General features: G+C 33.7%; 1 protein-coding gene across 2 annotated transcripts in view; it reads left to right on the top strand.

Moving 5' to 3' along the window:
* The window catches only part of LOC145689970 (uncharacterized), a 34,902-nt gene extending 9,980 nt beyond the window's left edge, over positions 1 to 24,922 (top strand). For both annotated transcript variants that reach the window (XM_081764375.1, XM_081764376.1), the window contains exons 2-4: positions 3,511 to 3,606; positions 9,426 to 10,150; positions 23,033 to 24,922. In XM_081764375.1, the coding sequence (XP_081620501.1) occupies positions 9,594 to 10,150; positions 23,033 to 24,464 (1,989 nt within the window). In that variant the 5' untranslated portion in view covers positions 3,511 to 3,606; positions 9,426 to 9,593 and the 3' untranslated portion in view covers positions 24,465 to 24,922. The remainder of the gene's footprint in view (positions 1 to 3,510; positions 3,607 to 9,425; positions 10,151 to 23,032) is intronic.
* The last annotated feature ends 757 nt before the right edge of the window (positions 24,923 to 25,679 follow it).

Genomic DNA, 25,679 nt, shown 5'->3' with positions numbered 1-25,679 from the left:
GACGAGTATATTCTATGGTATATGTTGATCAGTTAAAAGTAGTTTTCCTCGACATAACTAATGATTATAATTACATTACTATAAAAGCAATTCTCAAGAAATAACTATCTGTTTTATATATTCGAAAATAATAGATAAGGTATTCTTAAGTATACATTTTTTATTGGCTGTTTCTCTTGACCCAATTACAGTAACTTACATTCAAGAAAGATGCATAACTCGCTAGACAGCAATTATCAAAGTAATGCATAGACCATATATATATGACAGTGTAGCTTAATGCTTTAACAAGATATATTTGAAGGATTTAAAAAATGCTTGCGAGTATATGCGGATGAATTGTCAGTTTTGCTAGGTAGAGATGACACATTCTTTTTGAGTAAGCATATGAATTACAATGAAAGTTTATTATTTGCAGGGGTTTTGTTTCGTTGTAAGCTACGAATATTAAAACTGTGAATAGAAAATGAGAACATGTGCTGAATGTTAGGAGAAATGCAAACTTACGAAATTGTGAAATGAAATGAAATCTTTCAGTTGAAGGTCTAAACCTTACGCACTTTAGACTAGGATGACGGATGACTAAAGCAAGTGAATGATGATGAATCGGTGAAATGAAAATGTTTGAGAAAACGAGAGTACCCGAGAAAACCCAGGGACACCGTGTTGTCCACCACAAACTAACTTGGCCTGGGATCGAACATTTACGAACTTACAAGTCAGTAATAATAAAAAATGCTTTTAATTAAGGATTCTTAGCGAATGTAACGTATTCAGGTATCAGTCTTACACAGTAGTTTAAAATTATTTACAAGGTGTCAGGGACGTCATTTAGGAGGCAGAAGGCGGTAATTGCCCCCCAAGACTTTTAGTAATACATGTACTTTAATAGATTGCGTACTAATATACTAGTACAAAACGTGAAAGTCTTTTGTCGATGGTCCTCTTGCTCCCCCCAAGCGAAGTCCGAAATGACGCCCCTGCATGGTGTATGAGAAAAGTAATGAGACTGGCTGTACTGAGGGCGATTTGGGAACGTTGTGTATACCGAGCAGTGCTAGACCGGTTTGTTTATCCCTTGCACTTCCTCAGCCCGAGTTACAACTCCGTACAGCTAACACATTATTTTTGATAGCGCCATCAGTGAAGTTGTGTTTTTGTTGTGTAAAAAAATGGAGATCGGAATGTAGAGCAACGTTGTTTAGTAAAGTTTTGTTTTAAACTTGGTGAATCTGCGAGTATGACTTTGAAAAATTGAAACAGGCCTGTGGGGAACATTGCTTATAAAGAGCACAAGTTTTCCGCTGGCGCAAGTCATTTTTAGAAGGCCGAGAACACGTTGTAGATGAACCTTGCTCAAGAAGACCTTCAGCTTCAACAACTGACGAAAACGTTGAATGTGTGAGATCAAACCGTTGTTTAAAAATATGGATGATGAGTGAACAGTTAAAGATTTTCACCGTACATCAAATTTTGACAGACGATTCGGGCATGCGAAAGATTTGTGCCAAAATGATGCCGAAAAACCTCAAGTGAACAGAAGGACAATCGAGAAACAAGTGCCTTGATCTTCTTGAGTGGAATCCCAATAACCAAGAATCCTTCAGTGGTGTGATCTCTGGTGATGAATCCTGAATATTCGAGTACGATCCTGAAACAAAGCGGCAAAACGAAGAGCAGCACACTCCGTCATCTTCTCGGCCGAAGACACCTCCGGTGCCTGGGTTCCCTGGTTTGATCCTAGCTCGCGCCATGTGGTCTTTGTGGTGGACAAACACCGTGCTCACCCTGCTCCCGCCAAGTGAACTTTGTGGTGGACAAACACCGTGTGCTTGGGTTTTCTCGGGGTTCTCCCGTTTCCTCCCACTTTCTTCATTCCACCATTTCATTCATTACTCATTATCACCGTCTCCTTTAGCCTAACCGGCATAACCGTGGGACGTAAAACTCAAAAATTTCATTTCATTTTTCATTTTCAAACACCGTGCTCGTGGGTTTTGTCGGCGTTCTCCAGTTTCCTCCCACTTTCTTCATTCCACCATTTCACTCACCTCTCATCATCACCGTCTCCTTTAGCTTAACCGGCATAACCGTGGGACGTAAAACTTAGAGATTTCATTTTTTTCTCGGCCGAAGAAATGTCCAATATGCAAATCAAAGATCAAGACGGTGCGATTTTTTTTGACAGTATGGGTATCGAGCACAAAGAATTTGTTCCATCAGGACAAACAGTCAACGAAATTTTTTTTATAAAAGTGTCCTTGAAAGAGTGAATCGTGTGAGACCAGACATGCAGGACTAGTAGATGCTTCATCACGACAATTCCCCGTGTCACACGGCCATTTCCATCAGTCAGTTTTTGACCTCAAAACGCATCACTCTTGTTCCTCAACCCCCTGTTCATCTGATTTGAGTCTTTGTCACTTTTTCCTTTCCCCGAAATTGAAACATATCCTAAAAGGACGTCATTTTGGATGTCTGGAAACACTCACAAGACTGTGACCGACCAGTTAAAAGCCAAACCAGTTGAAAACTTCCAGCGCTGCTACCAAGAGTGAGAACATCGACTCCGCCGATGTATAGCTGCCCAAGAAAAGTAATTCGAAAGGAATAACATTGTTGTTTGAAAAACATACAAACTTGAGTTTGTACAAAATCAGTCTCATTACTTTTTTAACACACCTCGTATTCTTGTTTTGCTACTCCTTTTAAAAATATTGTAATTGAGACTTGTATTTAAAATTATTTTGGTCGACTTTCGTTTTGAAAGAAGACAACTGCTCACAGATGGATCAGTTTTTATGGAAAATAGATCGAGATCGTAGCCTATTATGGACTTAAATAAACCCAGTGTTTTGTTCGTACTAATTCTTGGTCCTTCACTAAATTCAACTATATCGTCCAATTCAATTTCAGTTCTTATTTTGTGATTCAAAGAAATCTTGAGTGCCATTGGATTGCAACATCTCAAAACTATCTTATACGGTTATTTTCAATTTGTACATTGCTTTCTTTCACCGTTTAATATTAATTTTGGAATCGTTATTCGTAGTCATAGCGGATCATAGATTTACTAGCATTCTGTCAATGTAAATTCCTTAAAATATCCAGTGACCCATTTCTGCAAATAACATAATTGGTTGTATTGCTATGTCAAAATTTTGTGTTAATCCACTTTATTTTTTTCAGTTGAATTGATCCCGGTTTTGCCGATTACAGAAACGGAAGCCATTAAATTTGAATTTGTTTCGAGATCTTCAATACTACGTACGTTTGATTTGATGATAATAAATGAATGCCACAAGGATGCAACGTTTTTACCAAAATATAAATAATTAGGAATACTTTAACTGTAATCCCAAGTTGTAAAAGATTTTTTTTCTTCACTCTGACTCGGTATTTGTAAAGCGTGGAAAAAACCGTCAGAAAATGTGTTAATCATTTGCAATTATTGTGACAACAATAACTTATCTGATCTCGAAAGGTGTTTCTTTATTTTCTTTTTTTCAGGAAATATACAGGTTCGTAATGTTACCGACATTTCAAACAGGCATTAACAGGTGGTGTTATGTCGAAGGGCAGCCTCACTTCAGTAACGTAGTTAACGTAAGTAGATAAAAATGATTATTTTTATCCTTATTTAGCTAAAATAATCAAAATATTTTCGTATATATATGTATGGCTAGAAATGAATGGAACAAAAAATCCCAATGGTGATGGCAGGAGACATCTTGGATGGCCAACGTAGCTAAAGGCCGACTTATTCCGGGCTAAAGAGTCAAGTTCTGCCGGATGCGATCGGGCTCCTCGAGGAAGAATGAGCGAAAAGAAGTTAGGGCACTTTCTTGTCCTTAAGAAGGAAACGAAGACGAAGGCAGATGAACCACAAAGTGCTCAACAGCAAGGGGAAGTGGAAAGGAAATGGAAATACTACCAGATTATTTTATCCTCAAGAAGGAAGAAGAAAAATAAATACAATGGTGGTTCTTCCTGAGTTAAAACACTCTGTATGTATAACAGTCCCATATTCGGATCGTTGGATGAGTCCTACTCCGGGTAGTGTCAGCAAACAAGAAAATGATCTTCAATTCAACACAGGAACCTGGAACGTACGAGATTTACGACTTGCGGGTAAAGTTGGAAATTTAAAAGGAAAAATGCAATAGTCTAAAATTTACACTCATGTCCAAAATTATTGTTGCATGTCTATAAATATGTTGTTGTAGGAATATAATTTGATAACGAATTCGCCCGATATTTCTTATGTAGTAATGTTAGTATGTGTATAATCGGCAAAGATATGTATGTGGTAAATTTTGTGTGAAAAGAGCAGTAAATAAGAACAATAAAACTAAAATAAAACTTCCTTGACCATTCAGCAACATTTTTTTTTTTACTCATTCTAATTTTTGTATTTATAATTCTTTTCCTATGAAATTTACCACAAATATTAATTTCCCAATTGTACACATAGTATCACTATTAATAGTACCTTGCAAAATCGTTGTCAAATTATACTCTTACACGAAAACAGTTATACATATGCGCCAATCATTTTGGCAATGAATGTACATTGTGGGCTTGTGTAAAATTGAAGATTGAAGTCTCACAAACAGGTAAGACAGTACCAGAAAATGACACAACATTCTATTCGGGCGGAAGTTAAGGCCGGGAATTGTCTTGGATATCAATTATGAATGAAATTGCAAAAAGAGTTACTGAAGTGGAATGCTGCATTGAGTGTTCCCTATTGGTAAAACTAAGTGGAAAACCAGTGTATAATTTAATGAGTGTATATGTCAGCAATCGACAATGGTGGTGGTGAAGTACAGCTAATTTGTGACGCGATTAATAATATATTGCTTGTTAAAAGAAGAAGTAAGGTTATCTCCATAGTAATGGGAAATTTCAACAGCGTAAGCCGAGACGAACCTATATATAAATAGATGGAATCATTTGAATGAAGTAGGAAGCACGGTGCCAGATGGTTATCGACTTCTATAGGCAACGTAATATCGTGGTGACGAATGTATGGCTTAACAAAAGCATAACCAAGCTTTACACGTGGAAAAGTCCAGAAAGTAAATAAAGATAACTAATCGATTAATTCTTGTCAAGTAGCGTATAGCATACGACACGTGAAGACACTACCGGGATCGAACATTGATTAAGATCATAATTTTCTTGTGGCGAAAGAGGCAATCAGGTTAAAGTTCTTTAAGAAAAAAAAAAAGAGGAGAAATTGAAAATGAAACTTAGAGCGACCAGGAAATATGAACAGTGATGTGAAAGAAAAGAGTAAAGAAAAATTTCGTGTAATATACAGTATTGTAGGCAGTGTAGAAAATAGTTGTTTAAAAGTAAAGTACATTATACTAGAATCACTACGTAACAACATTGGCAGTATGGAAAAAGTACTGAGGAAAATATCGGTAACTGAAGCGATACTTAAGAAGGTAGAGGAACGAAGAAAGGTGAAAACTACAATCATCAAGGACTACAGAAGGGTAAAAAACGAATTGAGAAGAGGGACCGACCAAGCCTAAGAAAAGTAAATGGAACAGATGTGAATAATAAATCTTTAGCTTTGCGGCAGAAATAATTTGATGTATCAGAAAGCACAAGAATTAGGAGGGAAAGTTAGCGAGATTGTACACAGTTCGCAGTCGAAGATCAGAAAAGTCATAAAATCAGTTACCATCAAAGAACCTTAGAATCAGTGAGTATTACCTAAAGGATCTCAGTGACCAGAAGAACCGAACCAAAGAAATTGCGATCGAAGGACAGGAAGAAGCGAACGATGAAGAAAACGGACAGACTATATTGAAAAGTCAAGTTGCATAATCCACCAAAGATATACGAAGGAAGAAAGCTACTGGAGACGAGGAGAAACCAGCAAATTTCCTCAAGGGATTCGGAGACAATGAACGAAGGTACTAACTTCACTTTTTACCATGATCTACCTGATTCTAGAATGACAAGACCATTTTCTTGAATTTAAAATGTTCCATTCTCAAGAAAAGTCAAGCAGAGTAGTACAGTGATCTTAGAACCATGAGCTTTATTTCCCACATTGAAATATTATTGGGCACATACTGAAGAAGCAGCTGGAGAGGTAGCTAAATTTGTATTGCGGGGAAAAAGAAGGCACGAGAGATGCTGTTGAGTTTCTGAAAATTATACCAGAACGATTTCTCGACGTAAGCGAAGAATTATGTTTGTGCTTCATCGGCTGGCAGAAAGCTTCCCACTGGGTCAATTAGACCAAGCTTCTGAAATTACATGAAGTAATTGAGGTAAAATGAAGAGACCGACCACTCATTCGCAATCTATAAATATTATAACAAGTGAAGTTTCGTTTAAAACGTAAGGACAAAATAATATATGGCGATTGGAGGAGGAGACAAGAATGGACTATGTAATCCAACTTATTCAGCATTTACAGTGACCCACGTAAAATAGAAACTGAGCGTTGCTGAAAAATATATTTAAAAAATAAGTTTGTTTTTTCAGTAAATTATGCAGAGTGAGAACCAAACAGTATTTTATTAAGATATTTTTTGACTGAAATACAAAAGCAGAAAGTACACCTTAATTTCAAATACTGAGTAATATTTCAATACTACGAATATAGTTTGTTACAGAACAGAATATTATTAAGTGTGCAGTCTGACAAATTTTGAGAATACTGAAAACACTGAACGCAAAGCCTATGGTAAATGAGAAAACTTTTAATATGAAAATAGTTGTACGTAATGCTAAAGAAAGCACAGATTAGAAAGGAACGTTCCAGATGGTAATATGTACATGAGAACGACACAAGCGGAGCAGGAACATGATTTTGAAGTCGTCAACTAAGAATTCAAATACTTGATTTTAGAAATTATATAATGGTTGGGTTGATTGCATGGTGGAATTTGAAAATAATTTTTCAGGCCTGAAGTTGAAATCAGGATTACTGCTTAACGTAGTTTGTGGACTACTAATTTAATTTTTATCCAGGATAAGCACACTGGAATGTACATCGGGCCATTTGTTCTACGAGGAGATTGCATACGTAAGAATTGTGTGCATGGAATTAGAACATATTTGATGATTTATCTTTGTATCAAATGTTATATCATTGTAATTTGGTGTCAAGATCGTTTGCTAAAATTGCGGGTTATAATCGTTGACTACTTTCCAGTCCTTAGAAACAGAATTCTGAATAAGCGTGAAACTCAAATTACTCTAGTAGCCTTAAAATTGAGAGATGGCCTCTTAGTTTAGTAATTATTACGTTCCTCGGTCAAGATAATTTCTGTTTGGGAACGATTCAGTAGTCTTTAGTATGCTAAAGGAAAAAAAAAAGAATATCTTAAGGGGTCGGACAATTGAATATTTTTAATACTCGTAATACAGAGAAAAATCTGTCAATACAAATTTTAAATATGGAAATTCCAAGATTCTATTTTCTCCGAAACGGTAAATGTCTTACGTGCGACGATGTATGATGTGAGTGAAATGTCAACAACAATATAAAAGAAATTCGAATTCGTTTCCTGTATACTCAATATTGTATATTTTCACAGAAACTGAATATAAAAATATAACACATGAATACTTACACGCACTAAGCCTGTTATTAAGATTAGAAATAATTGCAACACTTATATTTTATCACTAATTTCCCTACTTTAGTATGGATTCTCACATTTCGAATCACTTGAATACACTGACATTTACTTAACAATTGGCAAGGAATATAATTTACGGGGTCACTGGCGTAGGGAAATTTATTATTCAAGACTACGATGAATTTCACTACTAGCAGCTTGAAACTGGGTGGCTGGACTATTAGAACTGTCTTAACAGCCCGACGGAGATTTCGCTACATACAACTGGTGTAGAACGCAGGAAAATTATTGACCTTCTTCCGCAATGAAAAACCACTAATTGCCGCTTTACCGTTTTTTCAATATATTATATAAAATATAAAAGCTGAGCGTTATTGCGCTATATTGTAATGAATAACTGCCTAACGAGACATCTATATCGAAGAAAACAGAGATACACTGTCCATGAGAAGTACAAAGTTTCTCAGCGTTATCATTAAAACTGGCAGATTCAAGTTTTGGTAATAGCCTTATTAAAATATTTCTTGTCAACATATAAAAACACATACATGAATCTATGGTCTTCGCTCTTACATGTATGGTCTTAGTTCGAGTTGAGTTGATTTTTAGTTTAACGTCACGTACAGTAGCGAGGCTATATGAGACGTGGATCTACTGATTAACGTGGAATCCGAATCACATGAGCTCCGGCCGGTTGGTGTTAGCTCGAGTAACACTGTAAGCTACTACGCGGTTTTACCTCTTTTAGTAACTTTCAACAAAGATTTCTCATTGTTCATCGTTTTTGATAAATATTTCCAACTGACTACAATGGAAAGTAAGAATTGATAGATGTTTTACGTTAACTATACACAAAAAACAGTTCAAGGAATATAATAAATTTTCAAAGCTGACTGTGTTATCGATGATTTAAGTTTCTGCCAGTTACAGTTTGTTATTGATAAAATGTTCCCATACACTTTCAGTGTCTTCTCTACAGTTAACTAGAAACTAACGTCTGGAGACGCTCTTAGCTGCTTTGCTGAATCAAAGGTATGTTTTCATTGCGAATGGAAAAAAAATAATCAGAAGGTTTTGTCTTTGCGTTTCTCTCACAAAATGAGAATGTTACGAACAAATAAATGGAGGTTAAAATATACTGTACATCTGGGTAAATGTCATGGAAGCGTATATTTGTTACAAGATTTTTCTCTGGATTTAGAAAAAAAAGTATATTTCTCGAGGTCGACACTTATTTTTATTTTTTTATTTTTATTTATATATTTATTGTATATTTATGTCCGTATATTAAGATGCTTGCTGTCTGCCCAGCTAATAATCTTTTCCACTAAGTATGTTCATTTATTTTTATATTCTTAGTAAGATTGAAATTTTTGTTAGGGAATAAAAGTAAATTTGATGTCTTTAAAGTTTCAACGTTTATGTAAATATTATTTACAAATGTGGAAAATTACAAGGTTTGTATTGCAAACTCTGCTTTAGATAATTGGTAGAAATTTCAACATTTACTTAAAATTGTAATATTTCAATGACAATAAATCCACTTTTCACTCAATTATATCATTTATTTTTATTTCATTGTAGCGTTCTTTGAGCAGCGAGACTATACGAGACATGAACTTACCAGTTAACGTAAAATCCGAAACACATGAGTTCCTTTGATCCTACAAAGGTGTGGACACTAACTGCTTATCCTCGAGGAAGCTGCAGTCATAACGCTAATATTTAAATTACTAAAGTATGTACACGTTCCAACAAACAATTTTGAACCATTAGTCTGAAAATAACTATTATAATTATCTTTTGCAGGTTTATGAAATTGATAGAGGAACTTCCTGGCTGCAATCAAAGTTTTACAGACGTGAATTGATATCTCGCTTGGATATACTGTTCACTAGAAAATATATATCAGTACAGATTTGAGCGAACTGTTTTTATTTCTCGTATTGAAAATTCAATTTTCTTTCAGAAAACAAAATGTTTCTCACTAAGAAAGCTATTGTTTTGTGTGAGCGGCTTCCTCCTGAATTAAGTATTCAATGTACTCCTGAAAATTTAAATGACATTGAGATTAAAAATTCAGAGCTGAAAGATATAGAGCAGATCTTTGCTGTTGACAGCCAAAATAGGAACAATAACTCGTCGTCTGCTGAAAACGAAACAAAATTTGAAGTGAAGAATTTGAAGTGCTTTGTCCCTAATACTGATTTTCCGTTTTTCATTAATCACAATGAGAGAAACTTTGCTTATGATAGAACTTATTCTTCCAGTAGAAATTTGGAAATGAGAAGCCAAATATCGTCAGATCAACATGTATCCCTGCTAAGCAGAAATGTTCGAGAAACTGACAGAACTAATAATTTAAGCTTTCCATTAGAATTCAGTTGCGATAATTCGATCAAGATATCTTTACTACAGTTTCGATCTTCTCAAAATTCAGTGATTGAAAATAAATCCATGGGTGACTTGAGAGCTAAGGAGAAATTTAAAACTACAGATGATGATGCAGTCTTGACGGATTCTTTCCCAGAAAGGTATGGCATGACGGCAACAGTATTTAAACTAAGTAATAAGGGTTAACCTGACTTAACGTTTTTAGTAAATTGTTACATAAATTTTAGGGATCATAGAAAGTTCCAAAATTTCTCCAAAATTGCGTTTTACTCTGAAGGGGGATATGTCTCAATTTTCCGCTGTAAACAATAGCAGAGAAGGAATGTTAAGTTTTACTGAAGATGATAAAGTGGTTTCAGTTTCTTAATGGTTTTCAGAAAAGTCGTTCAAGATTACACAGCTTGAACTTAGTGTGAATCAGTGGCAGATCTTGAGAAGTATCATCTGTTAAAAATGTCACATCGTCTTCAGGTTAGGAAGGTGACTTAAAATATTTTGTAATTCTTTTTATATATATTTTGTTGGGATGGAATGCATAATAATTCTCTTGAAAAAAAGTTTGTTGGGATAAAGTGCATAATATTTATCTTACAAACAAATGTTGGGATCGGGACAAAATGAAAGAACTTTTATTTGATTCAAATGTAAAATATGTGTTCATGCAGGTATTTGCAACTCCGCCTTTGGTTTGATACAGATATGTATTATATACTTCCACTTCCTCCTTTCGCGAAGTCGTAGACTTAGACTCATATAACTAAAGACCTAACAAACCAGAAATACACAGAATCATTAAATTGCAAACAAATAGCTTATACTTCGGTACAAGTTGGGGGCCGCGGTGGCTCAGTGGTAGAGCGTTCACCTCTGGTGCTAGGGGTCTCGGGTTCAAACCCTGCTCCCGCCAAGTGAACTTTGTGGTGGACAAACACCGTGTGCGTGGGTTTTCTCGGGGTTCTCCCGTTTCCTCCCACTTTCTTCATTCCACCATTTCATTCATTACTTATCATCACCGTCTCCTTTAGCCTAACTGGCATAACCGTGGGACGTAAAACTCAAAATTTCATTTTTTTCGGTACAAGTTAATTTCAATTATTCTAAAGTGAAGTATAAGAGGAAATCTTTTGAAAATTTTCCAAGAAAATCTGTTAGTGATTTCATTTACTTATAACTTTGTAAAACTTTCTTTAAAATAATACCCCACTACAATTCAAAAGTACTTGGAGAATGTTGGGTTCATTGTTTTAATAATGTCCACAATTAAAACAAATTATTTTGTCGCTTGAATTGAAAAAGCAGAAAATTTAATTTAGTAAAATAGAAGATAACGCTTATTGATAAGTTTTAATTGGAATGTACCTTGATTTGATCAGCGTTAAGTGGCCTTTCTTTTGGTATAAATCCATTTTGAATATTACCGAAAACACGGAATTAGCAGGTGGAAATTTTCGAATTATTCCCGCAAAAAGTGTTAGTTTTCAGATGTTATTCTCTTATTACATGAGATACGTTTAATATATCTTAGAATACTATAGTTTTCATTAACAGCGAAAAGTTATATTTTCAGTTCTTGATGCGAGAATTGCAGTTCCAGTGAGTGTTCCACTTTCAACATCAATTCCACCTCCTCGGGAAATTTTCACGAAAATAATTCATGTAGTCTCAACACTATTTTTTCTTAGGTACTGATAGAATTCAAACTTAAAACTTACAGGACTTTTAAACCTGAAATTTTAAGGACTTTTTAAAAATATTTCTGTATTACTTCCTTCTCTTAGGTAGGGTCTACGAATAACGTGTATTTAAAGGAACCCTACTTAACTGAAAATTAAACACGGTATAGCTTGTAGAGGACTCCAAGTGGAACGTTTATAAATTAATATTATTTCCCACATTGTTAAATTCAATTTCTTATTTTTTATATTAGAATTGAAGATGCACTTTTTTTCTCAAGTACTACTGTAACAGTGAGCACAACCTTCACACAGTTTCTTTCAAATGCTAATGGGTATACTTTAGTTCTTGGTTGCTTATCTCATAGGCAGAGTTTCCAGGTTACAAGTGAATTAATCCAGGGAACGCAGATAGTTTTCGGGAAATTTTACATTCTTTTCTCTGTTTTCACGAGTAATCGAAATAATCTTATAGCAGAGGATAAGCTGTTTAATTACAGTTCAACTTAAGTATGATTAAGAATGAAATGAGTTGAAGTAGAAGTATACAATTTTGCTTAAAAACATCTTCTAAAGGACAGAAAATTTATTCCCAAACCAATGGCATTCGAGTTACGAAAATTTGCAGAAGTAATTATTTCTGTGCTGAATTAAATCAAAGGAAACAAATTTTCCTGTCTCTACCCGAGCGTTTTCTTGGTACTTGATAGCGGTAAAATATTTATTTCTACCGATGTGGTTCTTCTCGAGAGAAGCTACTGGCCTTGTATTACAGCAGAGTGATAAATTTTCCTTTAAAGGTATAAGATATACTAAATATTAGTATTAGGATATGTTTAAGCTGCAATTACTGTTTAAAAATGCGTTGATCAAATACAGTATCTGAGTGCGAAAATCAATTTGCCGTACCAAAATATATTTTGACAAAGATGTTATACTTCTGTTTTACTGCCCGCTAGTTAGGTTCATTGAAAGCATGCAAGCAAATGAGTAACGATGCAGATCACATCTACTTCAGATCTAATGATGTTTCATGAGTAGAATTTAATGAGTATTTGTTACTCATCTTGTTAAAGCTCTTAGAATAATGAAATACAAAACTATAGACCGATGTTATTGATACCCATAATAGGAAAAAATCTGAAAAAAATAATATTCAATCTGCTAATGAATTTCATTTATAAATACTCCATTTTATCGAACACACAACGTGGTTTCTTGGAAGGTAAATATACTGAGACAGCTGTTTTTCATTTTTTTAAACCTGTAGAAAGTTGCTGGATGGGAATTAGTAGGAATACTTTTGAGTTAATAAAAGCCTTTGATTTAGTAAATCGTAATATATTGCTAGAAAAAGTTCGCTGGTATGGAATTAGACGACTAGTAAATAAATAGTTAAAATCATATCTTAAAGATCGCAGGCAATTAACTAAAATCAGAGGAATAATCAATAAGAAAAATAGGAAATGTAAAGGGTGCTCGGAAAATAATGACGAATTTGAATTTCGCACCATTTTGTCATATGACGGCTGGTAGCCGTGAGTTTACCATGTTTGTTATACTCTATCCTTCCGATTAATAGCCTGTGTGGTGAGCATTGTTGTTTGGTGTCTATTTTGGCATGAAGCGTTTGAAAACAAAGCAACGCATCCAACTGATTAAAAGTTATTACTAAAACAAGGAAAGACCCACGGCAACCGTTTGTGATTTGCTTGTGACACTTGGACGAAATGTTGTTCCTACTGAATCATCAGTTCGGAAGTTGGTCTTGAAGTTTGAGACCACGGGGTCAGTGCTAAATGTTAAGCAAACTGAAAGATCGCTTTCTGTTCGAGCAGAAGAAAACATAGCCGTCGTGCGTGACAGTGTGACCGTAAGCCTCATGAAATCAGTTCGCCAACGAGTTCAACAATTGAATTTATCACCAAGTTCACTGCATGAAATCCTATCAAAAGATCTGAGAACGCATGTATACAAGATTCAACTTACAGAAGAGTTGAAGCCTACAGATCATGGAAAGAGAGACCAATTTGCTCAATGGGTATTGGGTCGACAAGCGGAAAACGAGAACTTCACGACAAGAATCATTTTCTCAGATGAGGCACACTTCCATCTCAATGGGTACGTCAATAAGGAAAACCGCAGAATTTGGGGTACAGAAAATCCGCAAGTGACTGTGGAGAAACAGATGCATTTTCAACGCACGACTGTCTGTTGTGGGTTCTGGACAGGAGTAGTGATTGGCCCGTACTATTTTGAAGACGATGAGGGAGATGGCGTCACTGTGAACGGCGACCGTTACAGACACATGTTTTCAGGGTTTTTTTTTCGTTTTGAATGAAATGGAAATTGAAAATGACGATTTTTGGTTTCAGCAAGATGGTGCGACTTGTCACACATCCCGTGAAACAATTGGTCTGCTGAATGAGCAGCTTCCTCAAAAAGTTATCTCTTTCCAAGGAAATCAGGAATGGCCTGCCAAATCATGCGATCTTACCCCTTGTGACTTTATTCTTGTGGGGATTTGTAAAATCTAAAGTATACGTAAACAAACCACAGACAATACAACAACTGAAAAATGAAATTAAGAGGGTTATTAACGGCTTCACACCAGATGTTTGTGAACGCGTCATCGCAAATTTCAATGAACTCATTGCTCATTGCCGTGCAGCCTTGAGTGGTCATATGCCGGATACAATTTTCAATACATAAATGTGAGAAAATAACCTAATGTATATGTATACATAAATGGGAGAAGTTACTCAATGTGATTATAAAAAAGATCTATATATTTTATATTACTTTTATAGCATTTAATATTCGTCCCTATTTAACGGACACCCTTTATGTTAAGTGAGGAAATTATTAATCGTGGAGTACAACATTGATCACTTCTAGGACCAGTTCTCGCTCGTCCTTAAGTGAACTTTGTTGGACAAACACCATGTGCGTTGGTTCTCTTGATGTTCTCCCACTTTCCCTCACCATGTTCCCTCCCACTTTCTTCACTCCACCATTGCATTCATTTCTCATCATCACCGTCTGCTTTAGCCTGGCCGGCAAAATCGTGAGATGTAAAACAAATATTTCATTTCAAGATTTCTCTTTCTCCTTCGTATAAATAATCTTTCTGAACGGGTAACATCCATAAGTCCTAAACGGCACAAGGCCTAAACGGCGTAAGTCCTAAAAATATAGGCATTGGAACTAAATTTTAAGTTGTGCCGTTTAGGACTAGTGCCACGATTATTAGGTCTTGTGCTTTTTCCAGTTACCTGCTTTAGTTCTGAAATTCGCCATCACTACACGAAATTGCGATGATGCGGTAATTAGTTGGCAATAATGTTACGAGCGTAGCTAATTCCAACGGTAACAGTTATATTTTGTACTACTAAATTATTATTATCACTATCTATTCTGCAGCTATATGAATTAAATTATATAACCTAATTCATTCTAGGAATTAATTATATAATTGATTAAGAAATTCGTTTCTTTCAAATGAAGATACGAGAATCCAATGACAAATTCCTAAAAAAAGAATTAAATAAAAATGTTTAAAAAGCATATTTTACCAGACTCTTCTGAATCCAAGCGAGCATTCAGAATTGCAATATATGTATACTCTGTGGAGTGTAGTTTATTAAGAGAAGGACAAAAGCACACTCCGACTTTCCAAAGATAGGACAAAAGCCCACCAAAGTTTGCATAATTGGGACAAAAGCCCACTAAATATTTTACAACTGAACACTAAATACCGACTATATATTAAGAATGCAGACAGTTACTATATTACAAAGTGTGTTGTAACGCCCCTTTCCATCAGGCCAAACCGAATATAATTTGAACCGAGAGTTTTCAGAAATAAAAATAATAATAATAACAAATTATTTCAAAAACTGTCAATTCGAACTAAGTAAGTCAACCCTAATAGAAAGGTCTAGAAAGGACGGACCAGATCGCCTAACTCAAATTTCTAAGTCGGAGTTTTGATCCAATATTTCCAATTGATAACACAGAAAAAATAGGAAAAAATATATCATTAGTCAAACAAATACTCAAAATTCGAATAAGCAATAACAATTTTATTGCAACAAATGTGTGGCTGTGTATGTATATTATTGCGTTAAAATAATACAGATACACTTCAATAACAATATGATAATTCGGCAACTCTGTTAATGAAACAATCTAATGAATTTAATTTTTAATAATTCAAATATCTTAGGCAAATATATGCAAAGTTTTAGATTTTAGCAACAACAAATATCTTATTCTTTCGTTGCAGCAATTACTAGAATCCTTATCAAAGAAAATTTCCTACTTTATATTCGCTTTCTAAATAAGCAAGAATGAATATAACGTAAAAAATCTGGTAATTTAATAATTATAAAGTTTCAAACTGAAGTCAATTCAGTCAAATTCCTATAAATTTTACTAATATAATTAAATTACGTAATATTTCAAACGTCTGTATAATTTAAATCAGTTTTCTCTCAAATTCTTTTCTATTTCTCAAAAGACAAATTATTTGAACCAGATCTCAATTCAATATCTTTACTACTCTAGGGTTTAACTGCTGAATAAATGAATATTGAAGAGACATAATTTTACGGGTCCAAACAACTCTAATTACCAAAAATACTCTGTCGTAAGAAATACACCTGAAAAAGATTCACTGGAAATATTGGATACTCAATTTTTCCACGATAAAGAATCGCATTCAATCACGGCATAAATTCGGTCAGGAATTCCGGTTAAATTGGCATCCACGAAAGTCACCATACTAAAGGTAATAATTAGGAGCGAAAAAGATTCCTAACCACAACAGTGAGAAGCGACGACACAACCCCACATACACATAATTTAACGTGACACAACTACTTTATCTATAAATAGAAAATTTCAACTCACCTCAATCAAACAACATAGGATTTGTTACCTTTAATAACGTACCAGTCACACATTCAACTGGGCTCCTTCGCCCGGACCTTCTTAACCATTAATACGAGTTAATTTGGTTGCTCAATACCAGACGGAAGTTTGTCCGTAATTTAACCCACTTTTCACAGAAGCAACTAACCACAAGCTACCAGTTTCCAAAAACAAGAGGTGGAAATCTTATGCAAATGTAAGGTTCCTCTAGAAACATTCAACAAACAAAAGTGAAACCAGTTTAAACTGGCGAAAATAGAGCAAACAAATAATGGAGCTCATGGGTGAAAAATATTGTGGGCATAAAACCTTCACAGAAACACGTCTCAAATGTAAAAATACTTCAAGAAGATGTTAACAATTAGAATATCCACTTTTAGATACTCTGAATTCACTCTTCAGGAGCCTTAAAATGAGTCCCCCGAGAAGGCTCCTTGATCCGGCTTTTTCCTCAATCTTAGAGAATGCCGTTTTTTAACAAATTAACTTCACCACATTTAAGCACAAAAACTAGGCATATCGGACCTTATGCGGAGTCGTTTTGAATTCTGATTAACACCATACTACGGGGTTGACTAACGGATGGTTATCAAAATTGTATTCAGAGACTCTGATTAGGACATGGTATCGGACGAAGTTAATCACATCTGACTAATTAATCTAGAGCAGAGACTAATCTTTTACCTACGGTTTAGCGTGCGACACATTATTTCGTATATCGTAATTCATGTATTTTCATTTTTACAAACTACGCATGCGCTCATCTGCTTTTCCGTAGTTGCCACATTTATTTTACTCACCGATGCATTAGGGTTCTATAAGTTAATCATACCCAAAACAACATTATAGTTGTACTCAAAGTAGACTCTGAATACCAAAAAATGCACCTTCCTTAGTAAACATTTAGTATGCTTACTAACTAGTCTGTGACTAACCTTCGATTAATGAATTCTCTCTGAATACCGCCCTACATCTCTTATTATGAGCACTAGTAAAAGTTTCTTTTTGTCTTTACTGGCACTAACAACCAAACACTCGTGAATTTTCCCTTTAGAATCACTACAAACGAGGCACATTCAAACTACTACGAATAGACAGAAAGGCAATCCGATCCTTTCTCTTAAATCCAACAAGGCAACAGTCAGCGAGCAACGAGAAGCCCGCTGCCACGTAGCCTTCATCGAACGAGAAGCCACGCCCCCAATCACGCAATTCTTTTCTAGCTTCAGCAGTTTAACCCTTTGAGCATTTCAATTATTGATTTTACAATTTTTACTTTCCTTTTTCTTAAATCGAGAAAGAAAATAATATCAAATAGGAATAAATATTTTTACAGTTCAATTTTGAGAATAAACAGCATTAACCTGAATAATATAAACAATTATTTTACATGTATTTTTCCTTCGTTTTTCCTTTCAACGTTCTTGAACGAGTCCATTTTTCGTGGGTTCCAGGATCCAAAGAAAGATGACCCTTTACAGTGTTTTGATAGAGCTGATATGTATAAGCCAGAAAAAAATCAAGAAATAACGCTAAATTACTAATGTAATATGCAACAAAATATGTTTGAAGAAACCATTACATAGTCATTTAGGGATGTGGCCGGCAATTTTTCTTGGGAAGTTAGCTTTTTAACATATTAAAAGCAAACCAAAGGTATATTTCCAAATTAGGAAAACTTCAATAAGACAATAACTATATACATATTACACACGTACATATATTATTATATTTTCAGTTTGTTACCTTTTTGAAACCAGCGTCTTGACGGTGCATGAATTTAAAACAACACCGTGTGGGAAATGTACGAATAAGTCAAGTCAAAAGAAATCGGAAACTCTTCATGAGAGTTCGTGAGTTTGACTGTTTATGTTCTGTATTCTTATGTAAAAGAGTTAAGTGACTTTCTGGGCATACTACTAACAGTAGAGTCGGTAAATTTTAATTTTAAAAAGTCTTTTTCTTACGAAAGCAGGATATAAGTTTTTTTTTTTTTTTTTTGAGATACGTATTGTAAAAAGGGTGGGGTAAAATTGTTTTTTAAAGAGTACTATATCTTGTAAATATCTGAAGCTAGTAAAATGAAACTTCACATATAAACTTTCCACTGTAAAGCAAACAAACATACGAAACTGAAAATTCAACACATAAAAGGAAAAGAACAAAGGGTGCACTTTATTCAATGTTCGAATTCCTCATTATTTGTTCAGAAAATATTTATGAAGTAAAGAAGGATTTGCTTAAACTGGGCTCTTGAAACTCGGTATTTCAAGTTTTAACTAAAAGTAATAAAATATTTGTTTCAACGTCTTGAAAATTACATTTCTAAGAGTGTCAATTTCTATAGTATTAAAATTTCCCAGTGGTTATGACATTTGGGCAGAAAAGTTTTTTCCTTTAGGTCTGGGTTCGTCTAGTTAAGCAAATGGGAGTACAAAGTGGATGATTCATTAGGTTCTTTTAAGTATTTTAACATGTTGACGTAGTTTAATTTTGTAAAAAGTGTTACTTTCACATTCTGTTATAAACAGTATTAATTTGCTGTTATTATTAAACGCAGACTAACTTTCACTTGGGGGACCAAGACTTTGTTTTGGCTGTTAAGCCATCATTTGCCAGCCTGTGACATAACATTTGATTTTAACTTCACATACAATAAAGGCTCAGGTATAAAATATGTAGCATACCTGAATTATTATTATTATTATTATTACTAATAATAATAAATAATTCGAACGGTTACACCTTGTTAGTCGCATAACAGCTCATACCATTGTTAATAACGGTAATGAGTAAAGAGTAGTTAATTACGAGTAGGACAACTATTTGCTCCAGAAAGAGTTGAATATGATAAATGTGTGTAAAAATAATTTACTTCAAATCAGCGCAAAGAAAGCAAAATTTATGATGTATATAATTAAACACATCATTATATAATTAATACGAGGTCAATAGTGTGGGAATAAAAAAAGGGCATCATGAAAGATCCAGGAATTACAATTTGATAGGCTGTTAATATTTTGTTACCACACAAATGCTATCATGCAATCAGCAATAAAGGACAATAGGTTTTATTTATTTATTATTTCAGAGCGATAGAATATGGATTTATAGAATTGTAAGAACTAAGCTAGAATCTGCTTCCGTAATATGAAAAACTTTGACTAAAAGATTGACACTATTCTTGGCACGGACGCGATGGTAGTGCCACAAGGGATTTTTGGGTCCAGTGACGTTTAGAACTTGTGCCGCGAAATGATTTTCAGGTCTTGGGCCGTTTAGGACTAGTGCCGCGTCCCATTCTGAACATATAAATATTTCATGAGTGACTTTATATGCATATGATGCAAATGTAATAGTTTGTGGGAAAGATAAAAACGAATTAGCTTCAAATTGCTAAATAACAATGAACCAACCTTAGAGTTCGATGAATAAAAATAACCTAATTACTAATGCAAATAAAACATGTGCCTTAAATTTTCATAACGTTAAAGGTAGTACAATAATAAGAATAGATAAAATAGTTACAGATAAAGAAATTGCTACCTTTCTCGGAATGAAAATATCTAATAAATTCAACTGGGAGACACATTGAGAACTGGTATGGGAGTATGTTAAGTAAACTCTGTTAAGCAATTAAATGTGTAAGAGACAAGATTAATAAAAAAAACAGCTAAGTATATATTTTACTCAAACTTTCATTGTATTATAAAATATGGTCTGATATTTTGGAGAAGTGCACCTAAAAGTGTTGTGATCTTTAGGCTACAGAAGAAAGTGGTAATCATACTAGCAGAAGTAGAATGGAACTTTCCTTGCAGAAATACTTTTAAGGAACTTGAAATAATGACTCTTCTCTCAATGTATTTGTTCGAAACATTAACATATTTGAAAAAATGTAATAGTGAATTTATTAGCAGAGACATTCACAGACACAACAAAAAAAAGTTAAAGAAAAAATTCACTTGCGTATACGCAGAACAAATGTACAAATCAGTTACTCACAAAGGTATTCTATTATACAATCAACTTCCATCATGTTTAAAAAATTAAGTTTCTGTACACAGCTTTAAAATCAAACCTAAAAGGTACTTGAGAGAAAAATTCTCTTACTCCGTTGAAGAATATGTTCAAAATAGTATACATAAGGTAAATTAGTGAATTTAGGAGAGTACGTATGTAATAACTTATGTCCAATTTCTTTGTATGACGATCAACGGAAGCAATAAATTATGATTGTTATGTTGAGGGAACAGATGAGTGTCCCTACTTATAATGAACTGAATCGACCAAATATGGAATAAAATTTTCACTATTTGTAATTCATCTGTAATTCTGATATATTGACTATAAACTTAGATATTTTGCCCCATGTAATTAAATATCTTTCTGGTACCATACTGGACCGTATATACATATATGCACTCTTCAACGTTTTCAAAATAGTCACTTTATAGCTTTAAAAAATCTGCTAATGTATCAAATTCAAGACTTCACACTAAACAATTTACAAATTTCGCAGTTTTTCAAAAATAGGAAAACCATATTATTTGGTGCTGAACTAGTTAGTTGATAGAACTTGCCAAGAAAAAAATGATTATTTAATGCTTTCCTCAGTATGAGTTGGTGGTATTTTTTATTGGTACTATCATCTTTAGTTTATGAAAATCGCTGAAGGCCTTAATTGCAGGTGTTCTAGTGTTTCAGTTTACAATAGGATATTGAGCATTGTAGTGAGTGTTTTACGGTTTTAAATTGACTCTAAGAAAATAAATATTTATTTTGTCTCACACAGAAATGCATACATGTTCAACTCGTAAAAGGCAACTTATTTTATGCTGTGATTTCTGTCAGTGGAGTAAAACAAAACTTCTGGAGTAAAAATATCTACCACCTTGTAAAAAAATCATCATTCGTTAAATAATTTTCGGCAATGATATACTGTCATATACTTAATATGTCATTTTTCTCCTTTGTCTACATGCGACCAATGGCATAAAATTATATACATATTAAGAGAACTGTAACAGGTGACGTATTTTTTCTACTATTAGCAATCACACATAGCAGACTTCATTTAGTATAAGAAATTAGATCATTGCTACAATATGTTACTTAGAAATTCTACATTGATTTATGCCAACTATAAAGTTCTTATTGGCTAAGCTGGTGTAGTTCTATTAAGTTTCTTTTATAGTATGAGGGACCTAATATGATTTACCGAAAAAATGTAGCTATAATCTTAGTTATGGTACTTTTACATAAACGGAATTGTACCAAGTGTTCTTTTGCTTTCGTTTGCTCCAAGTTTTAAAATACGTTACTGTTATATGAAACATATTACATGAAATTTCCGTTTTAGACAAGCATTACTAGTAAATGGTTGATATAATAGTTTAGATTCATCATTAGGCAGTGTAGCTACTAAGTTAAAGGAAAACTGTTTAATTGTATAATCCATCAAAATGTAAATCAATTAGCTAGAAGCCTCGTGCGAGGTAGTATAATGAATGACACTTAAACCAACTTACGTTTTGAGTACTAAATTTTAAAGGTTTCTTAAGTGTAGGTCAGCCAATGTGTGACATAATGACCTAAATTGTTAATTGAACGACAAATATATAGGTATGTAATATTGTGTGAAAGAAGGCAATAGTACAACATTAATTCAACATACTAAAACTGAACATGTATGTTAATGATTGAGCTGAATTGAATAACACCAACTGGTCGCCTAACTTTCTCTTGTCCAAGTTAAGTACCCTTCGGCTAAACAGAGTACAATTGACTGCAATATCGTATGTTCATTGTTATTACAACAGTAAAAATTTTCAAACACTTTCAGGTGATATCATTACTCTAAAAAGGAAAATAAATTTTAAAAAATAATAACACAGTAGTGTCCTTCATTATTTATATTTAACAGTAGTAACACCCCATGATCATATAATCGTACACAATTATTTTCCAATATACATTGTAGGGGCGAAACAAAGAAAGAAAGAAAGAATAAGTTTCGGTTACATAAAATATTACGGTGGAGAGTATACCAGTAATGATGCACATGTTGACATCTAGAAATATACTTTATAATGTACGATTACTGAAAATCTTCGTATTTACTTCTTAAGTTCAATCTGTTTGTTCTATGTATGTCGTCATTTGTTCATTTGCTATACATTTGTTCTCTTGTTATCCCTTTTAATCCAACATACCATCTTCATACCAAATTGTTTACTATTTTTATTATGTTTGCATTTGTCCCTGAACTTTTATAATATTTTATTCACTTTTTTTTGTTTTGCATGGTTTTGACTTACTTTCTAACGTACTATTTCGAATTTCCTTACCGGAAGTAAGTAAATGATTTGTGAAATAATGTAAGAATAATAAATTTGATCTTTAATATTTCAGGGGGACATCTAAAGCACTGAAATCAGTTGAAGACCATCGCTCAACATGCACTGAAAATAACACGAGCACTAGTCACTTAAAATCGATAACTGGAAACAGCGATATCATTGCTATCGAAGGACAGAATATTCCGAAAGGTAACATTGTTGACAATAGAGTTCCATATCATCCATGGGAATGTTCAGGTTGTGGAAAATCGTACGCATCAAAACAGAGTTTACATCAACACAAGAAGATTGTACACAGTGATGGTCAACCTGTGAAGTGCTATGAATGTGGAAAATCTTATACGTCAAAATATCGCATATTTCAACATATGAAGACTTCGCATATCAATTATCAGAAATACAGATGTGACATTTGTTCCAAATCATTTAACTCTGAATATTATCTGAAATCGCATAGATATAGTCACAGTGAAAAGCGACCTTTTAATTGTGATATATGTAGCAAAGGATATTTGGCTAAAGCCCACTTACAACTACATATGAAGAGTAAACACTGCCTTAAGGAATCTTTTCTATGTGAATACTGTCCAAAAAGTTTTTCCAACATCGTCTATTTGAATAGACATCTTAACAATCATACAAGAATGAAATTGTATTGTTGTAATGATTGTGGAAAATCATTCTCTCAAAGAAGTTATTTAGAGAAACATTTCGTAGTACACTCCAGAGAAAAAAGGTATCAATGTGAAATATGTGAATCGAAGTTTACTGAGCCTGGAAGCTTAACAAAACACAAGATTCTCCACACTGGACAAAAACGGTTTGCATGCAATATTTGCGGTAAATGTTTTGCACAACGTAGCCAATGCTATATGCACATGAGAAGACATACCACAGACAAGAAGTATATTTGTAGTAAATGTGGTGGCGCTTTTAAACTGCAGACGGATCTTAATAAGCACGCAAAATTACACATTAAGGAGGAGTCTTTTAAGTGTGATAAATGTGGGAAATATTTTAATTCTAGAAGTGTCTTAGTGAACCACATGAAACGTCATATCAAGGACTCTATTTACATATGCAATGAATGTAAAAAAGTTTTCTATGACAGACATAATCTTAAAAGGCATGTTAGAATTCATATTGGTTTACGGCCATACAAATGTTCGTATTGTTCAAAGACTTTTACTCAGTATGCTGCTAGACAACGACATGAGAAAATCCACAAAGGAGAAAGAAATTTCGGATGTGATACGTGTGGGAAAAAATTTATCCAGAAAATTGCTCTTCAGAATCATATGTCAGTACACAGTACTGAGAAACCCTTTGAATGTAAGGAATGTGGGAAAAGGTTTACCAGACCATATGGTGTTTCAGAGCATATGAAGACTCATAGAGGAGAGTACAAGTTTAAATGTCTAGAATGTGGAAGATTATTTTTGACCAAATTTAACCTGAGAACTCACAGCAAGAATCACTCTTGATGTGAGTAATTTGAATTCAGTATATAGTATACATTAAATACAGAAATGTCTACAAATATTGGATGCTGAGTACATTCTAGGATTTTCGTCGGCATATTTGTCTATATTGTTAATTTTGTAGCTTTTATCCTATGATTTTCAAACTTGGGTAAAATATAGTGGGTTAGGAAGCAAGAAACCACAAACCTGGTAATAGAAATAAACACTTCATCATATAGAATTCTAGGTCTGCAAGCAGTTCAGATGTGTAAAATACATCTCATGTTGCAATTATTAATTCTCTGCTGGCGAACTAATTACATACTCAGACTGTAGAAGGGAACATACAAGGAGAAAATCGAAACCAATTTTGTTCCAGCAGAATTCTTTTGGAAATAACATTAGATTTGAAATGGTAATCACTACTACCGATGAAGAATTACGATGTAGGCAAAAGACAGTCCATAATAGTTGCGTTAGAACAATATATATATATATATATATATATATATATATATATATATATATATATATATATATATATATATATATATATATATTTCCCAACCTGGAAACTATATTGAAATAAAATTTGTGCAGTGGTGAAAAGAAAAGATTTACTAAAATGTTTGCACTCTACACGTTCATCGATATCAAAGAAAGTAATTTTCATCGTTTCCTTACTCTAGAATAAAAGTTACTTATGAGCTGTTACGAAACATAAAAGAGTTAACGTTCTTGGAAAAGTCTACTTGTCAGAAGTGCGTTTCATTTGTTGTGAGTGCTGACTAAATTATATTGAGATATCAGGAAAAAAAAGTAACAGGATATAATAGAAACTTTGAATGCATACGTTTTGACGAATCAGAATGTTGGGGCTAAAAAGCGTAATATATTGTAAAATAATAAATACTGTAAATAAATAATCGAATATATGAGATAATATGAAACTGTTAAGAGATAAACCAATTCAAAATATGATTAGAAAGGTTGCGTCAGTTCAGATAGGTATGGTTGTTTTCAGATTCTCAAAAAGGTAGTACTAGGATTTAATTTTTTGCTCACGAAGTGCTTTTCTTCCTTTTTCTCAATCTTATATGGAGATACAAGGATTATTCTTCCCTTTACTAAAATTATTTGATGTAAACTAAAACTAACGGCTATTAAGGAAATTAACGGCTATGTTCAATTAAGGAAAATGAAGTTAATTATTTCTATTCTTTTGCTTGTGACTTG

This window comes from Thermobia domestica, chromosome 7 (assembly GCF_964235325.1).
Source record: "Thermobia domestica chromosome 7, izTheDome1.hap1.1, whole genome shotgun sequence".
NCBI classification, from domain to species: domain Eukaryota; kingdom Metazoa; phylum Arthropoda; class Insecta; order Zygentoma; family Lepismatidae; genus Thermobia; species Thermobia domestica.
The sequence above is the reverse complement of the archived record's forward strand: the minus strand, read 5'-3'. Positions and strand labels throughout refer to the sequence as shown.